The sequence below is a fragment of the Peromyscus leucopus genome, chromosome 3 (genome assembly GCF_004664715.2).
Source record: "Peromyscus leucopus breed LL Stock chromosome 3, UCI_PerLeu_2.1, whole genome shotgun sequence".
NCBI classification, from domain to species: Eukaryota; Metazoa; Chordata; class Mammalia; order Rodentia; family Cricetidae; genus Peromyscus; species Peromyscus leucopus.
In genome coordinates, this window is record NC_051065.1 from 55,914,214 (window position 1) to 55,934,622 (window position 20,409).

General features: G+C 49.6%; 1 protein-coding gene across 1 annotated transcript in view; it reads left to right on the top strand.

Moving 5' to 3' along the window:
• The window catches only part of Plxna4 (plexin A4), a 466,318-nt gene that overhangs the window by 412,322 nt on the left and 33,587 nt on the right, over window positions 1-20,409 (top strand). The window contains exons 21-25 of the mRNA XM_028866158.2: window positions 1,744-1,886; window positions 9,169-9,437; window positions 12,295-12,361; window positions 13,127-13,273; window positions 16,270-16,429. Coding sequence (XP_028721991.1) covers window positions 1,744-1,886; window positions 9,169-9,437; window positions 12,295-12,361; window positions 13,127-13,273; window positions 16,270-16,429 — 786 coding nt within the window. The remainder of the gene's footprint in view (window positions 1-1,743; window positions 1,887-9,168; window positions 9,438-12,294; window positions 12,362-13,126; window positions 13,274-16,269; window positions 16,430-20,409) is intronic.

A 20,409-nucleotide genomic window follows, 5' to 3' on the forward strand; every position in this document is an offset into this window, starting at 1 on the left:
AGTCAATCCATTGAAAACTACTATCTAGCTGTTTCTGAAAAGACCCTTACAGACACACCCAGAGATAAGTTACACTAATCTCCTAGGCACGTCTCAGTCCACTCAAGCTAGCAATGAAGATCGACCATCAAGACATGCTTGTTAGGCTTGGTGACAGTGCATGTCAGGGAGGCCTCCTGGCTTCCTTTATGCACAATACAGTTGCTCACATGCACCGGAGTGTGTTCAGAAGCATGAGGGCCTCTGCCTCTGGTGTCACTGCATGACAAGAACTCCAGCCTCCATGTAACAGAACAAGGGAGCAGGGCCACTAGGAAGGGAGCACCAGAAGAGGTTGCAGGTCTGCTAGTGTCCAACTTAGGCCCATATCCTTACCAGCGAGCCTCGGGGCTCTCCTGGTATCAAGACTCATGGAAACCTACAGACCTTACGTCAATTCTCCTATAGTCACCAGAAAGGACAATGCGAGACCCTGTGTGCAGTTCAGGGTACTTGTGTCATGTTTACATGTCATGGTATCCCATTGGGCACTAGGCTTGCTCTTTGATGTCCCTAGGGCCCTTTGAGCTTGTGAATCCCGTCTGAACCCCCCAACTTCTCTTTTTTTCCTAGTCTTAAGTTTATATAATGAAAATAAACATTGGTTAGGCAACAACCATGACTTGTTCTTTGTCAGTGTGCGTCAATACAATCTGTTCATGTGTGTGCATGTAGTTGCATGCATGTATGCATGCAGAGATGGGGAGGGCATGTACTAAGGAGAATGCCACAGCTTAGCAGGACTAGCAGCTGCAGCTCTGAGGCAGCAGAGGATGGCCTCGGGGGGCATTGTGCCAGGATGGAGTATGACAGCTTTGGCTCTGGGCTCTGTCACATGCCAGATTTTCCTAGGGGCCAGCTGGGGCCTTGCGACTGTATCCATCTGGAGGCCTGAGCTGCTCTCACAGACAACAGTGCCTACATGCAATTATAACCCACCGCCAGAGCAGAGAGCATTGCACTGAGGCAAGAAGCGCAAAGGTGTCCCCCTTCGTGTCTGTGCAGAAATTGATTAGAGTGGCAGGCCCTCTGCCCAAGGCTTGTTTGGGTTCTGAGAACTACGTGATCCAGAATTAGATGCCCATACGCTTTTTTTATTGGAAGAAATTGTTCTTGACTTTGCTAAGAAAACCCAGTTCAAAGTGCATCTCTAGGCATAGGCTCATCTCTCTGTTCTGTCCCTCTGCCCTCCTGCCCTTTTACAGTTCCCTTTCCAACATGCTTTACAAACCAGAGTCCTTTCTCTTTTGACTCCAATGGCATTACAGGTCCGAGGGCAGCCTTTCCATCCCTTTGCTGTTTGAAAGACATGAGGCCCCAGATCAGCTTTCCCCATGCTAATGCCATCTAGGTCCATCATTCTTTCGTTCACAGGTCCACAGATCACACCCCCAGGGACCTGGGTGAGGGTTCTCAACATTCTCAGAGAGGTAACTCTTAGGCTGGGTCCCAGCCAGCATCTCACAGGCTTCTCAGCTATTTTCTTCAGGCTCTGTCTACCTGGTATTTTAAACCATGCTGGTGAGCACCAGCAGCCTCCTGTCTGGCCTAAATGGTAGGATTAAAGGTGTGTGCTACCATGCTCAGGGATTTTTTTTAAACCAGAGTTGTAGGGCTCAAACTCAGGTCTTCATATTTACAAGGCAAGCATGTTACCTAGTGAGCGGTCATCCCAGACCCCTCACAGACTTCCCTTTGTGCTAGCTTTTGCAGAGCTGCAGACCGATATCCATGAGCTTACCAGTGACCTGGATGGAGCTGGGATTCCCTTCCTGGACTACAGGACCTACACCATGCGGGTGCTCTTCCCAGGGATTGAAGACCATCCTGTGCTACGCGACCTTGAGGTAAGAATCAGTACCCATCCCTATGCTAATATTATAGCAGGAAGCCCAGCATCCTGATTCAGAAGTGAGAAAGCTGAGGCCAGGGAGACAGCACATCTTGCCAGTTCCCTGGTAGAGATGCGGCCAAAACAGGGAGCCTCAGAGCACAGGTTTCAGTGGGGCTTTGGAGTCTTACAGGATTGAATGGGTAGAGAGAACCCTCTTCCAAGAAAAACTATACATGTATATCTTAGATACTTTTCTAGTGAGTGATAAGACACCATGACCAAGATGACTAATAGAAGAAAGCATTTATTGGGACTTACCATTTCAGAAGGTGACTCCATGACCATCACGGTGAGAAGCATGGAAGCAAGCAGGCAGGCAAGGTGCTAAAGCATTAGCTGAGAGCTTACATCTTAAGGCAACAACCATGAAACAGAGAGCTCTAACCGGGATCTGGCACAGGCTTTTGAAACCACCAAGCCCACCTACACTGTCATACCCCTTAATTCTTTCTGAACAGTGCCACCAGCTGGGGTCCACACATTTAGATATGTGAGCCTATGGGAGCCGTTCTCATTCAAACCAATCCAGTGTATGCGCAACCAAAAATTATGCCAGATAAACATGGGCAGTTCACAGACTTAGGTTTTTAGTAAACCACAGTATAAAGGATTTTGCTAATCAATTGGTGCTCAATAAATATATAAGGGATTTTACCACGTGATGCTTCCTTGGGGAAGACGAGTGATGTACGAGGTGGAAGTGGAGATGATAAAAACCCCACTGTTGTACTGCTATCAGGGACCCCCAACCTCCCATTTACTGTCCAGCACACCAGCTCATTTATGCATATATTCATATTACACTCTCTTCCAAAAGGACTTTAGAATGGCTTACCAAGATAAATACCAGAGAAAAGTGAAAAGATGATGAATGAGGAAAACGGAGAAAAATAAGAATCCTGAGGGATGATCATTAGAAGTTGTGAGACATTAAAATTCCTACTCACATTTAAGTACTTTCTATGCATTCAGCCATCTACCTTCCCAGGATGAGGTGAACCCATTTTACAGGTGAGCAAAGAAAGAGGGCAGAGAAGCCCAGTGAGTGGCTAGTACACACAGCTGCTGGGGACAGAGTCAGAAGTAGAATAATCAAGGCCGCTTGACTTCATGTTTTCTTCTGGCTGCAAGCCTATAACCAGAACTCTCTCTGGGTGTCCTTCAGCTCTGCTTGCCTATCAGGAGGAAGCAGAATACACAGATGAAGCAACAATGGAAAATACGATGCAACTTAGAATTGTCCACACATTGAAAACAGACCCTTTGCTCAGTGTTGTAGATGCTGATGTTGGAGGGAGTGTCCACTTGGGGTCTCGTTGGTTGCAGCAGGCTGTGTACCATGGCGGCACATCCTGCTCATCCACAGCAATGCTTATAGTACTTGTATTTCTCCATACTTGCTTATTGGATGATGCAGACATGTATGCATGCGTGTGTGTGTGTGTGTGTGTGTGTGTGTGTGTGTGTGTGTACATACACATGCATGTGTGTTTATGTGTGTAATTTTGTAATGAGAAAATGAATATTACGAATATTTCTGTCTTAGAGATGCTCTCCTTGCCACTCTGACTGATAGACACTACTGAGTACTTTCAGAGACTACAGGCAATGGCTCGACATTCTCTCTGGCCATGAACCTCTAGTCTCTCTCAATATGTGTATAACTGTTTGTGTGTATGACTCTGTGTGTGTGTGTGTGTGTGTGTGTGTGTGTGTGTGTGTGACTGTGTGTGTGTGTTTATACATGTGTTATATATTTATGTACAAAGATACTAGGTTTCTCAGGACACTCATTCTGTCCATCGCCTTGTTTGGACTCATCACCGTCGCCCCTCCCCCTTCTTACTCTTTCCCTTGTCTTTCATCTTTCCTCAGCCTCACTTTAATTTGCCCCCAGACACCAGACTTCTCAGGACACAAAAGAGCTTGAGAGTCCCTAGTTCAGAGAAGTTGGGGTGGCTGGCAGACAGGTCACTGTCCATGTGCCCGAGTGTGTTGTCGATGTATAGACTATGTGCCTCACTGTTATGATCTGACTTCCCACAAGGTAGGGACCCTGGCATAGAGTATCAGTGCAGGAAACATCTGAGAGAAAGAATGTCTGTCTGTCTGTACTAGAGAAGACAGCAGTCCTAGCAAGAAGAGTGATATTCTGTCTGTGGGCATCAGAGGGCATAACCTAAGAATTCAACCAGGAAGGGTATAGAGAGTTATTTTCCTCATTTTGCTAGTTCAAAATCCCAAGTCTACATGAGGATGCAACTTTTAAATGGGATTTTCTAATCCCATGTCAAAATTGGGCCCAGAAATCAAACTATACCATGCCTACCTTAGCCTAGGTTTGTGGGCCTTCTGTGGTCTATTGGACTATTATTTGTTGGTTTCCAACTTATTCTTACTATGGAAAGTTCCTCCTTTTTTTCTATAATTCAAAAACTTTATTGACCTATAACCTGATTAGATATGCCAGATGAGAATCAATATTGTACAGAGAGTTGTACAGAATTTTTTACATAGAAAACTTTACATCTGTACCGTATATATTTTATCCATCTGAAAAAATTTTCTACATCCACTGTTAATATGGAATGTTTGACAAACTTCTCATTTTAACCATCAGAGCACAATTCACAGTATGAATACATTTCCAGTAAATCTAACCTCCCCAAACCATGCCAAATTTGTTATTTTAATATATCCAACATTAAATTCTGTACGTAAAAGAAAATCTCCATCAATGGGTGTGGAGATAGCCCATTTGTGAAAGCAGGGTTTCCCTAACCTTTCATCTTCATGGGACACATGACCACAGCAGAAAGTGTGAAGAGGGCATCCTCTTGCTTGTGTCCTCTTGCTTTGGTAGGTCACCAGGGGGCAAGTGGGGACATTTGAAGAAGAGACTTTCCTGGCCGTAGTCATACAGCAGTACTTTAAAAACACAAAGAGCTGCCAGCCACATACTCCCGGTTTTGACCCATCACTGGCTCCCAAATTCTAACCTATTGGGTTACAATTAAAATTTACAATCCAGTTTTATAGGCACAGAATTCAACTAAAGTGGAGAACCATCTGGGTAATAAAGAATATTTGGTTTCAGAGTGACTTTGGCCAGGCATGGGGAGGGGGTAGCAAAGTATGAAAATGGTGGTCTGGATACCCTTTTCCAAGATACTTCGCTTCCATCTCCACTCTATCAAACGGAGAGAAAATATCCGCCACCAGCACCAGGACAGACAGCGATGTGTGTTAGATATCTAGAAACTCCTCGCACACAGAGACCAGAACGCAGCAGCCCAGGATGTGCCGAGGCAGGCAGTAAAACAGCTGTGATCCTGTGCACATGCTGCATACCAAGTACTTCATGTGCATCATCTTATTGAGTGTTCATAAAACATTATGACGTAGACCCTCATATTGTCATTTTATAGATGAGGCAGTAGACTCTGGAGGGGTTGGAGCTCTCTTCCACAAGCAGTTCCTATGTTCTCTGATTCCAGAGCCTAGGCTGCTGACCATGGTACCTTTCCTGCAGGAAGTTGGCCAAAACTGTCCTGCCCTGGGCCCCAGGTGCTTGCTGGCCACAGGCATGTGAATTTTTTAAGGTGCAAGAGAAACCCACACAGCAGGTTCAGAGTGGGTCTTCATGGAGTAGGTGCCATGGGGCTGTCACAGTGTCCTCTCGATATGCTGCACTGCCAAACCTGCTCGTGGCCACCACTGCCTTGGACAGACAGCCTGAGCAGCTGGGAGGGTGTACCTGGGAAGGCTGCAGGGAGAAGCTTGTGTTAGCTTTCAGACAGCCCTTGAGTCCAGGAGAAGGGCAGACATGGTGATAGGCAGGGAGTTTGGGTTTGAAAATCTAGCACTACCCTTTAGCAGTAGGGTGGCCTGGGGACAAGTGTGGTAATTTCTCTGAGAAACTGTCCTATGCAAGACCATTAAGAACACACATAATGTGCATTGCACACAGTGCCGGTAAATAGTATTATCTGTTATAGTTGGTTCAAGTAGCAGAGGAATCATTCTGAGGGGCAGTGAAAAGGGAGGAAGTAAAGCATGATCATGTGTGTGAGGGGGCAGTCACAGGTTTGGGAAAAAGTCAGGAGGAAGCAGACAGGTGGTAGATGAATGTCTGACCTATGGCAGAGTGAGGCTACCATGTCTCCATTGCCAGTACTGCATCAGTCCACCATGGATTGGGGAACCAAAGGAACCAGGCATAAGGTAAGCCAAGGCTGGGCCCTCTTGTGACAACGAGGGACTCGGGGGTGGGGCTATGATGAGGGACAGATGAGCTGCCAGGGTGTCCTGGCTGGTACCCCACTGTACCCTCTTGGCTCTGTCTTTATCTGGCCTTCCAAGCACTGGCACTGCAGCCAGAGGAAAGACAGAGGACTTGCTTTGGGAGCAGACCAGCTTCCTCTAAGACTCCAGAACCCCCAGAATGCCCTGCTACCAGGAGAGCTCGTTAAGACCTCTTCGATGCAGAGTAGACGGAGGCCCAGTGTGCCCTCTGCAGAGGAGGTGGGGACTTGGAACTGGCCTCTAGCTGACACCATCCTGCTGCCTATGCCTGAATCCAGAACACAAAGGCTCTGAGTCACGGGGACAATAACTGCTTCTGCCATCTTCTGTGACTTGGAGCCAACAGGCCATCTCTGTCTGCCTCCATCAGCCCTTGCCAGTTGAAACCTGGGAGCACAGCAGGGTAAAATCCCTGCCCTTTGTAACTCAGCTGTGTGTGGTACTCAGTGCAACAGGGTTCTCATGAGCTGTCTGAACCCAAGCAATGGCTCCTGGGTAGGGAAGGACATAGTACTGACTGCCTGGGTCATGGCCTAGCTTGGAGGCTTCTGTCTTGGGAGCCTGAGGAAGATGTCTTCATGCTGTCCAGTGGTCCTAACAGAACCCATACCCTAGAGTGTTGTGTGGATTAAATGGGTCAATATATCCAAACCAGTCCAAACAGGATTTGGCATAGAACGAGCTGTTGAAAGAACTAATATGCTTTTCTGGTGAAGACATTGACAACTAGTGAGTAACAGTGACAGAATTTAACCCAAGCTTGACCAGCTCTGAAGCTGTGTTCTGTACTTTGCCATACAGGACAGTCCTTCTCAAAGACCTGAGGGGTTAGGACATAGCCCTTAAGTTGCTCCCTTGGCATCTCTGCTGGCTGTCCCTCCTGCCTCACCATACCCTAGGACCTCCATGCACTCAAGGAGACAAGAACTGCTCAGTGTTCTAAGAAGGATCCCTATGAGGACCAAGTCTGTGGCTGCATTCCTAAGAGTGCATTGGTTTTCTCACAAGCAAACAAGCAGAGCAACACACATACATCACTGCACAGCACAGTGATTGACAGGTCCCCGAGAAAGCCCTCCTGTCCCACCCATCAAGCCACTGTTCAGGTCAAGAGGCAGAGCAGTACCAGGTCTCTAGGCATCTGTGTGCCCCTCCCTACTGCCCAAGAAAACCACTTTCTGATTACCCTTGAGTTATCGCTCCTGTCCCAAATCAGTGTTTAAATGATGCTGTGTGAAGAGTGAACCCACTCAAGTGTCTGTCCTTTTCATTCAGTGTGTTCACAGCATTTGCCACGTTGCCATGGCTAGTAGTAGGTCATTCCTTCTCAGGGCTATGGAGCACCCATCCATTCCATTGCTGCTGGGCATCTGGGAGACACCAGCCTAAGGTTCCTCTGAACAGGGCTTCTGTGCCTCTTTCTGGACATCCCAGGGACTGTCTTCCATGCTCAGCTAAGTGTGGCCAACAGGTATCTCTCAAGATGATTGTACCCTCCTGGGGATTTCCCAAATACCCTACCCTTCAGGGAAGAAGGAAGAGTCACCTTCTTTCTCTTCCCCTGGGTAGAGAACACCAGGGTGCTCCGTAGAGGCCTGTCTCTTCCTTTTCTACAGGATGTCAGTTGAGGTCCCTAAGAGATAAGTGAACTTGTACAGGCTTACAGAATGTGGTAGTTTGAATATAATTGGCCCCCATAAGCTCATAGAGAGTAGCATTATTAGGAGATATGATTTTGCTGGAGTAAGTGTGGCCTTGTTGGAGGAAGTGTGTCACTGTGAGGATGGGCTTTGAGGTCTCCTTTGCTCAAGCTTTGCTCAGTGTGACACTCAGACCACTTCCTATTGCCTGCGGGATCAAGATGTAGTGCCTTCTCCAATCTCAGCTTCTTCTCCAGCACCATGCCTGCCTGTATGCCACCATGTCCTGCCATGATGATCATGGCCTAAACCTCTGAAACTGTATACCACCCACTTAATTGAATTGTGGGAATTGCCATGGTCATGGTATCTCTTCACAGCAACTAAATCCTTAACTAACACACAGAGTGTGGTGGTGGCAGAGTCCAAGGGGAATCCAGTCATCTTGATTGTTTGACCACAGGACCTTTGGGGATGGAGAAGGAAGAGGTGGGTGTAGCTGGAGTTTTCTCTAGCCCACCTGGCTCCTATAGCCTCTCAGACACAAGTAAACACACAGAGACTTATATTACTTATAAACTGTATGGCCATGGCAGACTTCTTGCTATCTAGTTCTTTTATCTTAAATTAACCCATTTCTATTCATCTATAAGTTGCCATGTGGCTTGTGGCTTACTGGTACTTTACATCTTACTTCTCATGGTGGCAGCGGTGGCTGGCAGCGTATCCTGACTCAGCCTTCCACTTCCCAGAATTCTCTTCTCTGCTTATCCTGTCTATATTATACTTCCTACCTGGCTACTGGCCAATCAGCATTTTATTTATCAACCAATCAATCAATCAGAGCAACACATTCACAGCATACAGAAAGACATCCCCAGCAGGTGGATGTTAAGTTAGCTGGGAGCCCAGGCCTGGTAATCCCTCAGGCAGGACACAAACCACAGCAGTTCTGGTCAGAGCCCTTCATTGGCTCTGCACCACCATCAGGGAAGAGCTGAGGTTCTAGAGTCTAGCACAGATGGGTTCAAGTCTCATTGCTACTTCTTGGGAACTGTGGCTAATTCTCCTGGTATTAGTGGCTATGTCTCAAAACTGTAGCTACTTCTCCACTTTGTGGGCTGTGATAGAGGTTGAAAAGATACTAGGCCCCATGCCTGACACCCGAGAAGGACATGGTAGTGCTAGCCAGATCAACTGTGCCTAGAATAGAGGGAGTTGGAGCCTATTCTGTGAAGCAGTAAATGGGGCGCCCAGAAGCTCATGTTAGGACCCCAAATCTCCCCACAGGTCCCAGGCTACCGGCAGGAGCGTGTGGAGAAAGGCCTGAAGCTCTTCGCTCAGCTCATCAACAATAAGGTCTTCCTGTTATCTTTCATCCGCACTCTTGAGTCTCAACGCAGCTTTTCCATGCGTGACCGAGGTAATGTGGCCTCTCTCATCATGACAGTACTTCAGAGCAAGCTAGAGTATGCCACTGATGTGCTGAAGCAGCTGCTGGCTGACCTCATTGATAAGAACCTGGAGAGCAAGAACCACCCCAAGTTACTGCTCAGGAGGTGAGAGAGGCCTGCAATGGCCAGCAGGGGTCAGAGTACCCTTACCCCAGCCCAGCCCTTGTGTATGGCTCCTGGGGCCCTTCATGCACACCAGGCAGGCTGCAGAGGGATCAGCTCTGCCTCCTAAGGATGAAACACTGACCTGTGGGAGGCCAGGCCCACCCATTGCCTGCATGCCTATAGCCCAGCTCACCATATATCTGCACTCCATTATACCCCTGCCCTTCTGCTCCCTGAATTATGTCATTTTCTCCTATAGTTCTGTGTCAGAGGTCAGTTAGGCCATGACCTGGTCTCATTTCGGCCAGGACTAGAAGTAGAAAAAGACCTCAGGCTATCCATGGGCCAGCAACAAGAGCAGCATACAAGACAATAGAAATAAAGCCACCCAGGGCCCTCCCAGACCTGATGAGAATCTACAGTTTAACAGGGAACCAAGTAACTTGAATGTGTGTTACAGTTTGAGAAACAGGAAGTGAAGGTCTTTGGGGGCAACTGACTCAGTGCAGCCCAGCAAGCGGGTCCTGACCCCGGCCACAGGCTCCAGTTTCCCTGATGGACAGCAGGTCCTGACCCTGCTGGACAAAGTTAGATGCTGTTAGGTCTCTCATCACTGTGACCAAACATCTGATCAAGCAAATTCAAACAGGAATGAATTATTTGGGGTCATGGTTTGGGGAGATTCAGTGCATGATGGTGAGGATCAAGGTAATGGTGGCTGTGTGGCCAGGGGCCTTCTTCCCCCAGCAAGGTCCCACCTCTTATAGGTTCCATGACTGCCACCCCCCCCCAAAAAAAAACAACAGCGTCACCACCAGCTAGAGACCCAGTGTTCAAACACATGAACCTGTGGAAAGCATCTCATTTGAACCATAACACACTCTTCCTGCCACGTGTTTCTACAACCCACCAGGCTAGACAAGTGTCAGTCATTCGTACCCTGTGATTTTGGCTTGGTTAGAAAACACAGGACTCCCATTCTGTGTGGGCATCCATCTGAAGGGTGCCCATTTCTCTTCTCAGCTGTTATCCCAATGCCCAGCCATGGTACAGCTGCAGTTAGAACACACCATGGAAACCACCACATCCGGCTCTCTGCCCAGACCACTCCATCCTGTCTTCCTGACCTGTTGCCCTGCGGTCTCTGGGTCAGACTCCAGGCCTCAGTGGTGCTCACCCCCCTGCCTGGCAGATAGATAGACTTAGCTTTCCAAAGAGCTCGCTTTAGGCTTTTTTTTTGGGGGGGGGAGGGGTACACATTTGCCTGCACAGCTGCAAAAGGCTACAGTGCCAAGGAGAATCCCACAGCTCTGCTAACGACAAGGTAGATAATTTTGATTTTTGTTTTACTCTCGCCTTGTAGCCACCCACTGGCATAATTCTAGGGTTGCCGCCGCCTGCCAGCACTCCCACTGACAATTTCCTGGCATGGTCTCATGGTCTCACTCTGGGTCTCTGTCTCCTCTCCTTGTTTTCTACTTGTGCTCCCCGATGCTCCTGCACACCCCCCCCACTTCCTCTGTTCTTTCTGGCTCTCCAGCCCCTACCCTGCGCCCCCAGCCCCTACCCTGCCCCCCCAGCCCCTACCCCCTCCCGACCCCCCAACCCTACCCCCTGCCCCTCAGGCCCCATCCCCGCCCCCAGCCTCCGATAGTCTTCCTTCTTTCTGTTCCCTGGCTTCACTGCGTGCCAGCAGCTGTCTAAACACCTGGAGGTTTCCGTTATCAGTATTTTCTAGCAACTGTGTGTTTCAATTCACCAAACCTGTCTAGACGGGCTAGTTTGTCTCTGGCGCTGGCAAACTACTCTCCGCGCAAGTTTCAATCCCCGAATGTGTGCAGCTCAAGCCAGTGTGGCTGCCACAGCATCTTCTTCCTTTCTTCTTTTCTCTTTTGGTTTTCCAAGGCAGGGTTTCTCTGATTAGTCCTGCCTGACCTGGAAGTCACATTGTAGACCGGGCTGGCCTGGAACTTAGAGATCTGCTTGCCTCTGCCTCCCAAGTGCTGGGATTAAAGGCGTGCGCCACCACCGCCCAGTGGCATCTTCTTTTACAAAAGAAAAGAGTAAGTAGGCTTGATTCATGACATAAAAGATGGGGGTTATACTCAAAAAAAGTATTCCCTGCCATGGCAGAAGCTTTCCATAGATGTATGCAACAGCCTTTGAGATACGACAATGCTAACATATCTGTGATGAGCTACAGTCCCCTCTGTGTGGCTGCCAAGGCTATGAGTCGAGATAAGGCAACAGGCTCCATATGGAACACCTTGTCTCTCTACCGTGATCGCCTTCCTATGCCATCTTCTTTCCCACGCCCTGCCCAGTTAGTATCCCCCTGCCTTTTGTTTTGATTTTCTTTCATTCTTTATCAATAGGAATGCATCAGTCCCTCCCCAAGTTCCTTTAAGGTTGTCCTATCCAACAGGAAATCTTCAGCCACACATAACGACTTACACCTAATTGCAGTAGATAAAGTGTACTTTATCAGACTTCAGCTCCTCAGACACACTGGCCACATTTCAGGTGTTCAGTAGCCACATGTAACCAGCAGCAGCTGGATAGCTCAGGTGAAGATCATTGCCGTTGCTGTGAAGTGGGATGGGATAGCACCTCTGTAGGTAAGGAAAGCTGGCACACAGCATAGGCATGCCCAGAAGCCAAGCTCCAGATTTTCAGAAATAGCTTGTTCTCAGCCCCGGAGGACTGGCAGGCCATAAGACTCTCCTGTACATTATTAGGTCACCAGACACTGTAATCAGCAAGATGGTGGCAGGTTCTTCCTCACTCTACCCAGGCACAGCCTTTGACCAGCTCCTTTTTGTCTTCTTTCCCTGATTCCTTCGGTGACTGATGCCAGGACTGAGTCAGTGGCTGAGAAGATGCTGACCAATTGGTTTACCTTCCTCCTCTACAAGTTCCTCAAGGTAGGATGGGATGAGGACCATTTCCAGGTCTATTATGGTTCTTCCTCTCCTAGTGGATATAGACCACTGTTCCTATGTCCATTCTTATGGACCCTGATGCACCCACCCCACAAGAAATGTAGCTCTTTATTATCAGGAAACAGAACTGAAGAGAGACCCCTGGCTAGTTCCTCCCAATGAGGGGCCAATGAACCACTGAGAGGGTTCCGTGTGGTCCTAATGCTAAATTCCCTTTCTTAGCTAAACACAAGTCACCTGTGAGTCCCCAGTTTTCTCTCCCCTCCCAGCTCCTCTTTTCCCCCCAATACCAGACTTATGGTACTGATTAAGGGTTCCAGGGCAGGCACACAAGGCATAATGCTGCAGATAAACTGAGGATGCGCTGGGGAGGCAGAAGAGCTGAGCTGCTGGGCTTCTAGTAGTGAACTTTACAGGACCAACCTCTGCTTCTTGATTGGTTCACAAAGAAAGCAGGGTGGGGTGGGAGAAGGAGCAGAGAGGATAGGAGAAAGAGAGGGAGGGAAGGAGGGAGGGAGGGAGGGAGGAAAGAAGGAAGGAAGGAAGGGCAGGTTCCAGACAGGTGGCAGGAAGGAACAGCATCACCTGGGTCCACAGGGTGGGGACCCCTGCAAATCTGAAGAGTACAGAAGAGGAAATGGGAAAAGGGAGCTAAGAAGCAAGCGGGACCAGGAAAGCAAGGACGGTGGGATGGGCCTGCATACCCCGATCTCTGAACCCTCATCGGAGGATTCTTCTCTCATGCAGGAGTGTGCCGGGGAGCCCCTGTTCTCCCTGTTCTGTGCCATCAAGCAGCAGATGGAGAAGGGCCCTATTGACGCCATCACAGGAGAGGCCCGCTACTCCCTGAGTGAGGACAAGCTCATCCGGCAGCAGATCGAATACAAGACCCTGGTGAGCCCTCTCACTGCTCCCCTCAGCTCTGGTAGGTCAGTTTTGGCACTTGGGCAGGCCTGTCCTGAAGAAGGAATGCTGAAAATACTGAACAGATCGCCTGTCCAACTTGGTCTGCTGTAGGGCCCAGGCAGGTGCTCCCGTTTGCCCGCCTCTGCTTCCTGTGGCCCATGCACCAGGGTACCCAGAGGCTCGGCTGTATCTCAGTCACTCTTCAGAATGGTTCCAGATAGGTGCTGAATTGAGTAGTCAGGGCCCAGTAGGGGTGAGGGTGGAGGTCATGCAGGTAGGGACAGATGCTCACATAGGCATGTTCAGATCCTATGGCCAGTCCCCTCAGAACAAAGTGATTTCTGCTCTCTGGAAGGCCACTCTGGTTCCCCTATTGCCGTCTTTCACAGGGCCCCGGGAATCCCAATAGATTGACTTCCTGAGAACCCAAAGACACAGCCTGTGAGTGAGGCTTCTGCTCCCTCTCAGTTCCCGGCTCACAGAAGAAAGTCACAGACTGCAATTAAAATGGAGAAGAGGGAACACACCCTTCCAAAAATAGGGGCTTGAATGGATTTCTTAATGAGAGAGGAATACCTTTAAACGTCTCCTGTCCCACCCTCCTCCATCCCCTTGCAACACAGTGAACTGTGATCATAATCATGCTCTGTCCCCAAATTGCAGCAGCCTTTATTTCCACGGGCTGAAAGATTGTGCCCAGCTGGTGTCAGGTGACAGACTTACAGAGAATGGGAAGAGATCATTAAGTTGGAAAGATCTGAAGACAGGCTGAAAAGGATGGAAGAGAAATGGGTGATGATTTTGCTTAGAGACGGCAGGGCTGCGGGGAACGGTGCTCCTTTATGTGAGGGGGACACTCCATCCAGGGGTGATGCAGGAAGATGGTATTGCACCAGGACAGAGAGCAGCAGAGACTCCTGCTGAGCAGCTCAAATATAAAGGAGGGATGTGGGGGGGACATGCAATGACCGGAGGAGCCCCGGGAGCGGGAGCTCTGAGTTTGGTGATAGTGACCTTGTCCTGATGGAGGTTGAGTCAACACAGCCATGGGAGTGCTCCAGGATTTACATTGCAATACCAGGGAACCTGCTGGAGTGCTAGACACTCACCTGGTTACCTGCCAGGGAGCTTACTAGAAGACTATTTGCCTGCCAGGTTACCTGCCTGAGTGCTAGATATCTGGGAACTTGCTGGGGTATAAGATTCATACCTGGTCACCTGCCAAAAAATGTTAGATGTGTGTCCCCTAGGAGCCCACTAGCTGTCTAGGAGTCCCCCACTAGGAGCCTCTTTGAAGGCTGCATTCCTTCTCAGGAACCTGATAGAATGCTAAATGTTCCCTGGGAGTCCACCAGATGGCTAGAGCCTCTCTGGGAACTTGTAGAGAAAGCGCCAGGTGGATGGATGATTCTAAAGCGGTTGAAAGTCAGGGGTAGAAGACGTTTTTCCGAACCTGGGGCCCTTTCCTTTGTGGGCTACTGCTTCCACTCTGGAAGATGGGTGCTTGCCCTGGAGCACGCTGTGAGAGATTACCCTGAAGTCTCTCACGGCCCTTCTGGGGAAAGAGTTCAGACAAGGCTATATTGCTGCCAAGAGGAGGCTGAGCTGCCCATTTCTGGCCTGGCAACAGGACAGCATGGTGTCCAGAGCAGGAGGGAGGGGGTGGCTGGGAGAAGGCCCTCATAGACATTTAGCTCAGAGGCCTGGACTCCCATATTTTCAGTTCAGGACATTTTGAAGGTGAGAGTATGATTTTTATAGATTTAGGGTTCCCCACCCCCCCTTCTTCTTAATGGAATAAGTATGTTCCCCATTTGTGCTCAGAGCAGTCTAGCTGCTAATGAGAGGCAGGAATCCAGGGCTAGGGTTCTGATTACCACCACATGGAGCAGGAGGAGGGCTGGAGTCTGGTTCTGCAGGCCAGATGGGGCTATTGGGAACTGGTTACTGGGAGGGGCATGGGGGTGTTGAAGTTCTGAGAAGGAGAGGGACACAGAGCACTCAGGCTCCAGGGACAAAAGGCTAGTTGGGAACCCAGAGCAGCAAGACATCTGGCCTCAAGTCCCCCAGTACCCGGGCCTCTCTGCCTGGCTCTTGTAAACCCCTGATCATTCCTATACTTCCATAACCCCCTTCCTGTTCCCCTGAGATCCACCCAGGGAGCCCCAAAGTATCAGAAAGAACCCACTATGAGGATGGCCAGTGGAACACTTTGAACTTCTTAAAGGAAGCAAACGGCTGGTGAAGCGGTTTTAATGTTCCCACCTCTCTCTGAAATAAGAACTAGAGGCCGTGCATGAGCAGCAGCCTCGTCACCTGGCCAGGACTGCAGGTTCACAGCCAGGGAGGCCTCTTGGGGGGCCTGAAGCTGTAGTTTTTAAAGGGCACCTTTTTATACTTAAAGAATACATTAAGTTTCTAATAGATCCAGCAGCCCCCAATCAGCCTGAAAGGCTTCCCCAAACCAAAGCTATTAAATCTTTTAAAACGGGAGCCCAGTTTCTCATTAGTACTGAGCATGTGTGTGAGGGTATGTTTGAGTGCATACGTGTGGTGGGGGGTGGGGAGGGAGGGAGTTACGATTGTGTGTTAGAGGAATAAGAAGAAGAGTGATGCATGCAGTGGGGTTTGGAGGGATGGTCTAGATAATGGGGAGTCCCCTCGCACACAGGTGTACAAGCAAGGGACTGCACATGGTGCATACTTCTGTATCTCTTCTGTTAGAGACTCTCTCTGCCATCACTTTCTTCACAGAACACTGTTCCCTTTAGGAAATCAGAGCATCTGCCCTGATAAGGGTTTGAGGATACAGCTTATACTCCTGCAGTGATGTTGAAGACATGGTGTCTTCATTGGGACATCCTCTGGACAGGATGGAGTGGACTATGGAGAGGACTCATTCATGAAGGATCCCAGAGCGCTGCTGAGATCTGGGAGTCTCTCACACTGTCCTCATCCATGTGACCTCTCCCTGCTCCCCTCAGGTCCTGAGCTGTGCCAGTCCAGATAATGCCAACAGCCCAGAGGTCCCAGTGAAGATCCTCAACTGTGACACCATCACACAGGTCAAGGAGAAGATCCTGGACGCCATCTTCAAGAATGTGCCATGCTCCCACCGGCCCAAGGCTGCAGACATGGACCTGGGTAAGAGGGCTGCTTCCCAGGGCTAACCCTGTGGCTAGTCTTGGTCACTTCGTGCCTGCTCAGATCAGCAGTAATTGGAGCTGGGCTTCAGGGAACAGAGAAGAAGCAGCGGGTGGAGGGATGCAGGCTGAGTTTGCCTTTGTAGTCTGCTTGGGATTGGTAGGAGAAGGTCCATGGGCCTCAAACAGAAGAGGGGGCAAAGGTCACTAGGTACTCTGTTGGCAAACCTTCCTGGCAAGGAATGTCTCTGTGGTCCTTTGAGTGGCTGAGGGCTGGAATTGCAGGTGTCATATCTAAATGAGGGATGGAAATGCAAAGCCTGCTCTTCCAAGTCCCTGTGGCCAAGGTCTCAACCCTGCCTTTGTTCCCTCCAGGCTCTCCCTCCCCTCTGTGCTGTACCTATAATTTTTGCTGAATACTCACAGCTCGAGGGATCCGGGTCAGCCATGAAGGATGGAGAGAGAATAGAGGAAAATGAGATGTGACGGCCTGCTGTGGAGCAGGATGACATGGTATCTGAGTGTTCAACGGAGAGATGGCAGAGCCTGTATAAACAAGGGCATTACACCCAGGGCCATTTGTACTTTGCCTGAGTGCTCTGCAGAATGTCATACTGGGGATGCCTTCTGTAGGAGGCTCTGAAGAGACCAGGATGGAAAGGGGCAATTCGAGCATTGTTGTGGCACCTGGATGCAAGGCCTGATGTCCCTAGGTCCTTGCTATAGGACCTTGTCCAAAGTACTTAAACTATCTGTGCATTCTTCCTATGAGGTAGAGATCATTACAGCAACTACTTCATAGTAAGAGTTCAGTGGGGTGATGCACTGAGAGTTTTTACGTGGGGCGTCTCCACCATGCAGGGGGAAGATGCTGCTAAGGACACTGGCGGTGACTATTTGTGGATCCTGGAGGGTTGTGAGGAGAGTGTGAAGTCCTGGCAACATGGTGGGGTGGGAAGAGCCCCCAGAAGCCCTGAGCACCCATCTGGCCTCTAAGCTGGCTTCCACTAAGCCGAATAAGACAGATGGGCATCTATGATTTTGCTCAAATCCAGGGTGATTTTTCAGCTTCCTACCCCAACTGCCACCTCCCCCCAGATTCTGATGCCTAAAGATCCTGAGCATCAGAATATTCTGTTATCTCCTTGAATGTCTCATATCCCCTCTTAACCCTGTCCTCTCTCACTGGGCTTAAGACTAGATGTGTGCAGGACCCTGTACCCCTCTTCTTGGGAGGTGTCTCTAGGTATCTTGTTCTGGGGGCATGGAGGCGTCTATTCACCAGGGGAGTTGGGGGTGTGTATCCATGGATGTATCCCAGGGCACCAGTCCTTCGAAGTGGGTGGACTTGTATGTCTGTATGCATTTAACCCATGTCTGCTGCCATGAGGGGCCCCATAGATTAATGGAGCAAAGGCCCCTGTGGGAACAAAATGGTTCCAGGATGGAGGGCTGTGGTGCCAATCTCTCTCAAACTATTCCAGAGTACTCTCTAATGGCTTGAGTGGGATAACCAGGTAGCACCCACATTTGTATTGTTGTTTTATCTACGAGCCCAGGGTGGGGCCACCCCTCAGATCCTCAGCATCAGTATCTGTGAAGTGAGTGAGGGCCTGGGAAGAGCTGGTAGAGAGCATGGGCGCTGGAAGGCAAAGGGACCACTGAGCATGTGTCCTGTGCTTGAGAACAGGGTGGCTGCATAAGGAGCCAAGCAGTATCCTACTCCACGTGAACAAGCAGGGCTCAGTTGCTACTGAGGGATAGCTCTTTGCTATTTTAAAAGCCAGTGGGAGGCTGTGTGAGCTTCAGCCCTGATGGAGTTCAGGAAGGGTCGGACCAACATTTTACATCAAACTCCAAGCAGAGCAAGTGTGTACCTCCTGTGCACGCTGGCTGTCCTAGAAAGATTGTGTTGGGGCTAGTGGCTGCTGCGTATGACCAATCTCTTCCTAGAGACCTCCCACCCTCAATGTGGGAGAGGAAGAAACTGCTGGCTAGTTTTGGAGAATTGCTCCCCTCAGAGATCAGAGGATGCAAACCCATCAAGTATGTCTTCAGTGAAGAAGTGTAACGTGCCTCTCATAGTGTGTCTCACAGCCACAGTTAGAAGCCATCTTGAATGGAGGCTCCAGCATCCAAAAAAAATCATTTCTTTCCATCCTTTATGAGAGAAGGAAGTCTGAGGGATGCTTAATCCCAGGGCCTGCCAGAGGGTGGCTGTCCTCTTGACCAACAGGCTGCAGAGGCTCTGCAAAGGTCACCTCCCTCCAAGCAGGTGGGTCTCCAGTACTGCAGTACTCACCGTGGTAGCTCACCTTACTCCAAGCAGGTGGGTCTCCAGGACTGCAATACTCACCGTGGTAGCTCACCTTACTCCAAGCAAGTGGGTCTCCAGTACTGCAGTACTCACCGTGGTAGCTCACCTTACTCCAAGCAGGTGGGTCTCCAGGACTGCAATACTCAGTACATGCTGTAATAACTCATACCCAGGTGCTAGAGCAGACTCCCCCTCCCACTTTGGTGCCCTTGAGGTTGCCCTAAGAGGAATCACACTACCCTATAGCAGGACAGTTATAGCAGAGATCCATAAGCTAGTGTAAACTCAGGACTCAGTCTCACCAGTGTGAACCCAAGATATGTCCCATGAGAGATGGTGTCCTGCTGTGTTTCCCCAAGGGCCTCCCTGCTTAGCCCAGCTGTTCCTTTTTATAAAAATTAAAGCAGGAGTTTGGAGCAGCCCCCAAACTCCGATTTTCTTCAGACCAAAACTAGGTTGCAAAGCATGGAAATTGAAGCCTCCGTAGATACCCAGAAGTCATTTCTGTGCCTGGCCACGTGGGGAGAGGGCGGTGAGGTGACTTGTCCATGGAGATAAAAGTGCTTTGAAAGCTTAAATCACGGTATGAAAAACAATGTCATTGTTACCACAAATCGATCTATGCCAAGGGCTACCCGGCCGCCTGGTACACAGACTGACTGAGGCCCTGTCATCCCTGACAGAGCCAAGATAGTGGCGCACCCTCCACTCCATCTCCTTGAGCCTCTTGCTTCCACAGTGGAGGGTGTGTGGCACAAGCTGCCTCCTCTCCCCAGATGACCAGCCTGTAGCTGGAGTTTTCCTGCCTTTCCCACAGTCAGGACAAATCTCTGTCACCCGCCAGTCCCACAGCTGCTCAGACCCAACCAAGTAAACACAGAGACTTATATTGCTTACAAACTGTATGGCCGTGGCAGGCTTCTTGCTAACTGTTCTTATAGCTTAAATTAATCCATTTCCATACATCTATACCTTGCCACGTGGCTGGTGGCTAACCGGCGTCTTCACATGCTGCCGGTCATGGCGGCGGCTGGCAGTGTCTCTCTGCCTCAGCCTTCCGCTTCCCAGAATTCTCCTCTCTCCTTGTCCCACCTACTTCCTGCCTGGCCACTGGCCAATCAGTGTTTTATTTATTGACCAATCAGAACAATTTGACATACAGACCATCCCACAGCACCAGCCCCTGTCCCAGACTTGACCGAAGGAAGAAGTCCCTCTAACACTTCTATTATCATCCTAAAGAAATCCATCCCCAGCCCACCCCTGCCTGGCATGAGTTGTATTTTCATCTTCCCAGTGGTCCAGCCTGCAGCTGTCATCCCAGCACATCTACTCCTGGCTGCTTGGATTGGAGCGTTCCCAGCATTCCCTTCATCTCTCCGTGAGCTTTGTCCAGCCCCAGATGTTAAAGTAATATGGGCAGTTGTGATTGGCAGGGATCCGTGGGAAACAGAGCCAATACTCCACTTGCACAGTGGTATAATGCATACCCATTCAGTGTTCTATTGCTCACTGCCAGTGGTGGGTTCTACCCTGTCCAGGAGATCTTCATCACATTAGATAAAGCAGGCTGTGGTCAGATGCCTTGGCCCAACACACTGTGGGGTTTGTAAGTGCTCTAGTGTGTTTAAGCTGGGGTAAGCCAGGATGCATTTTTACATATA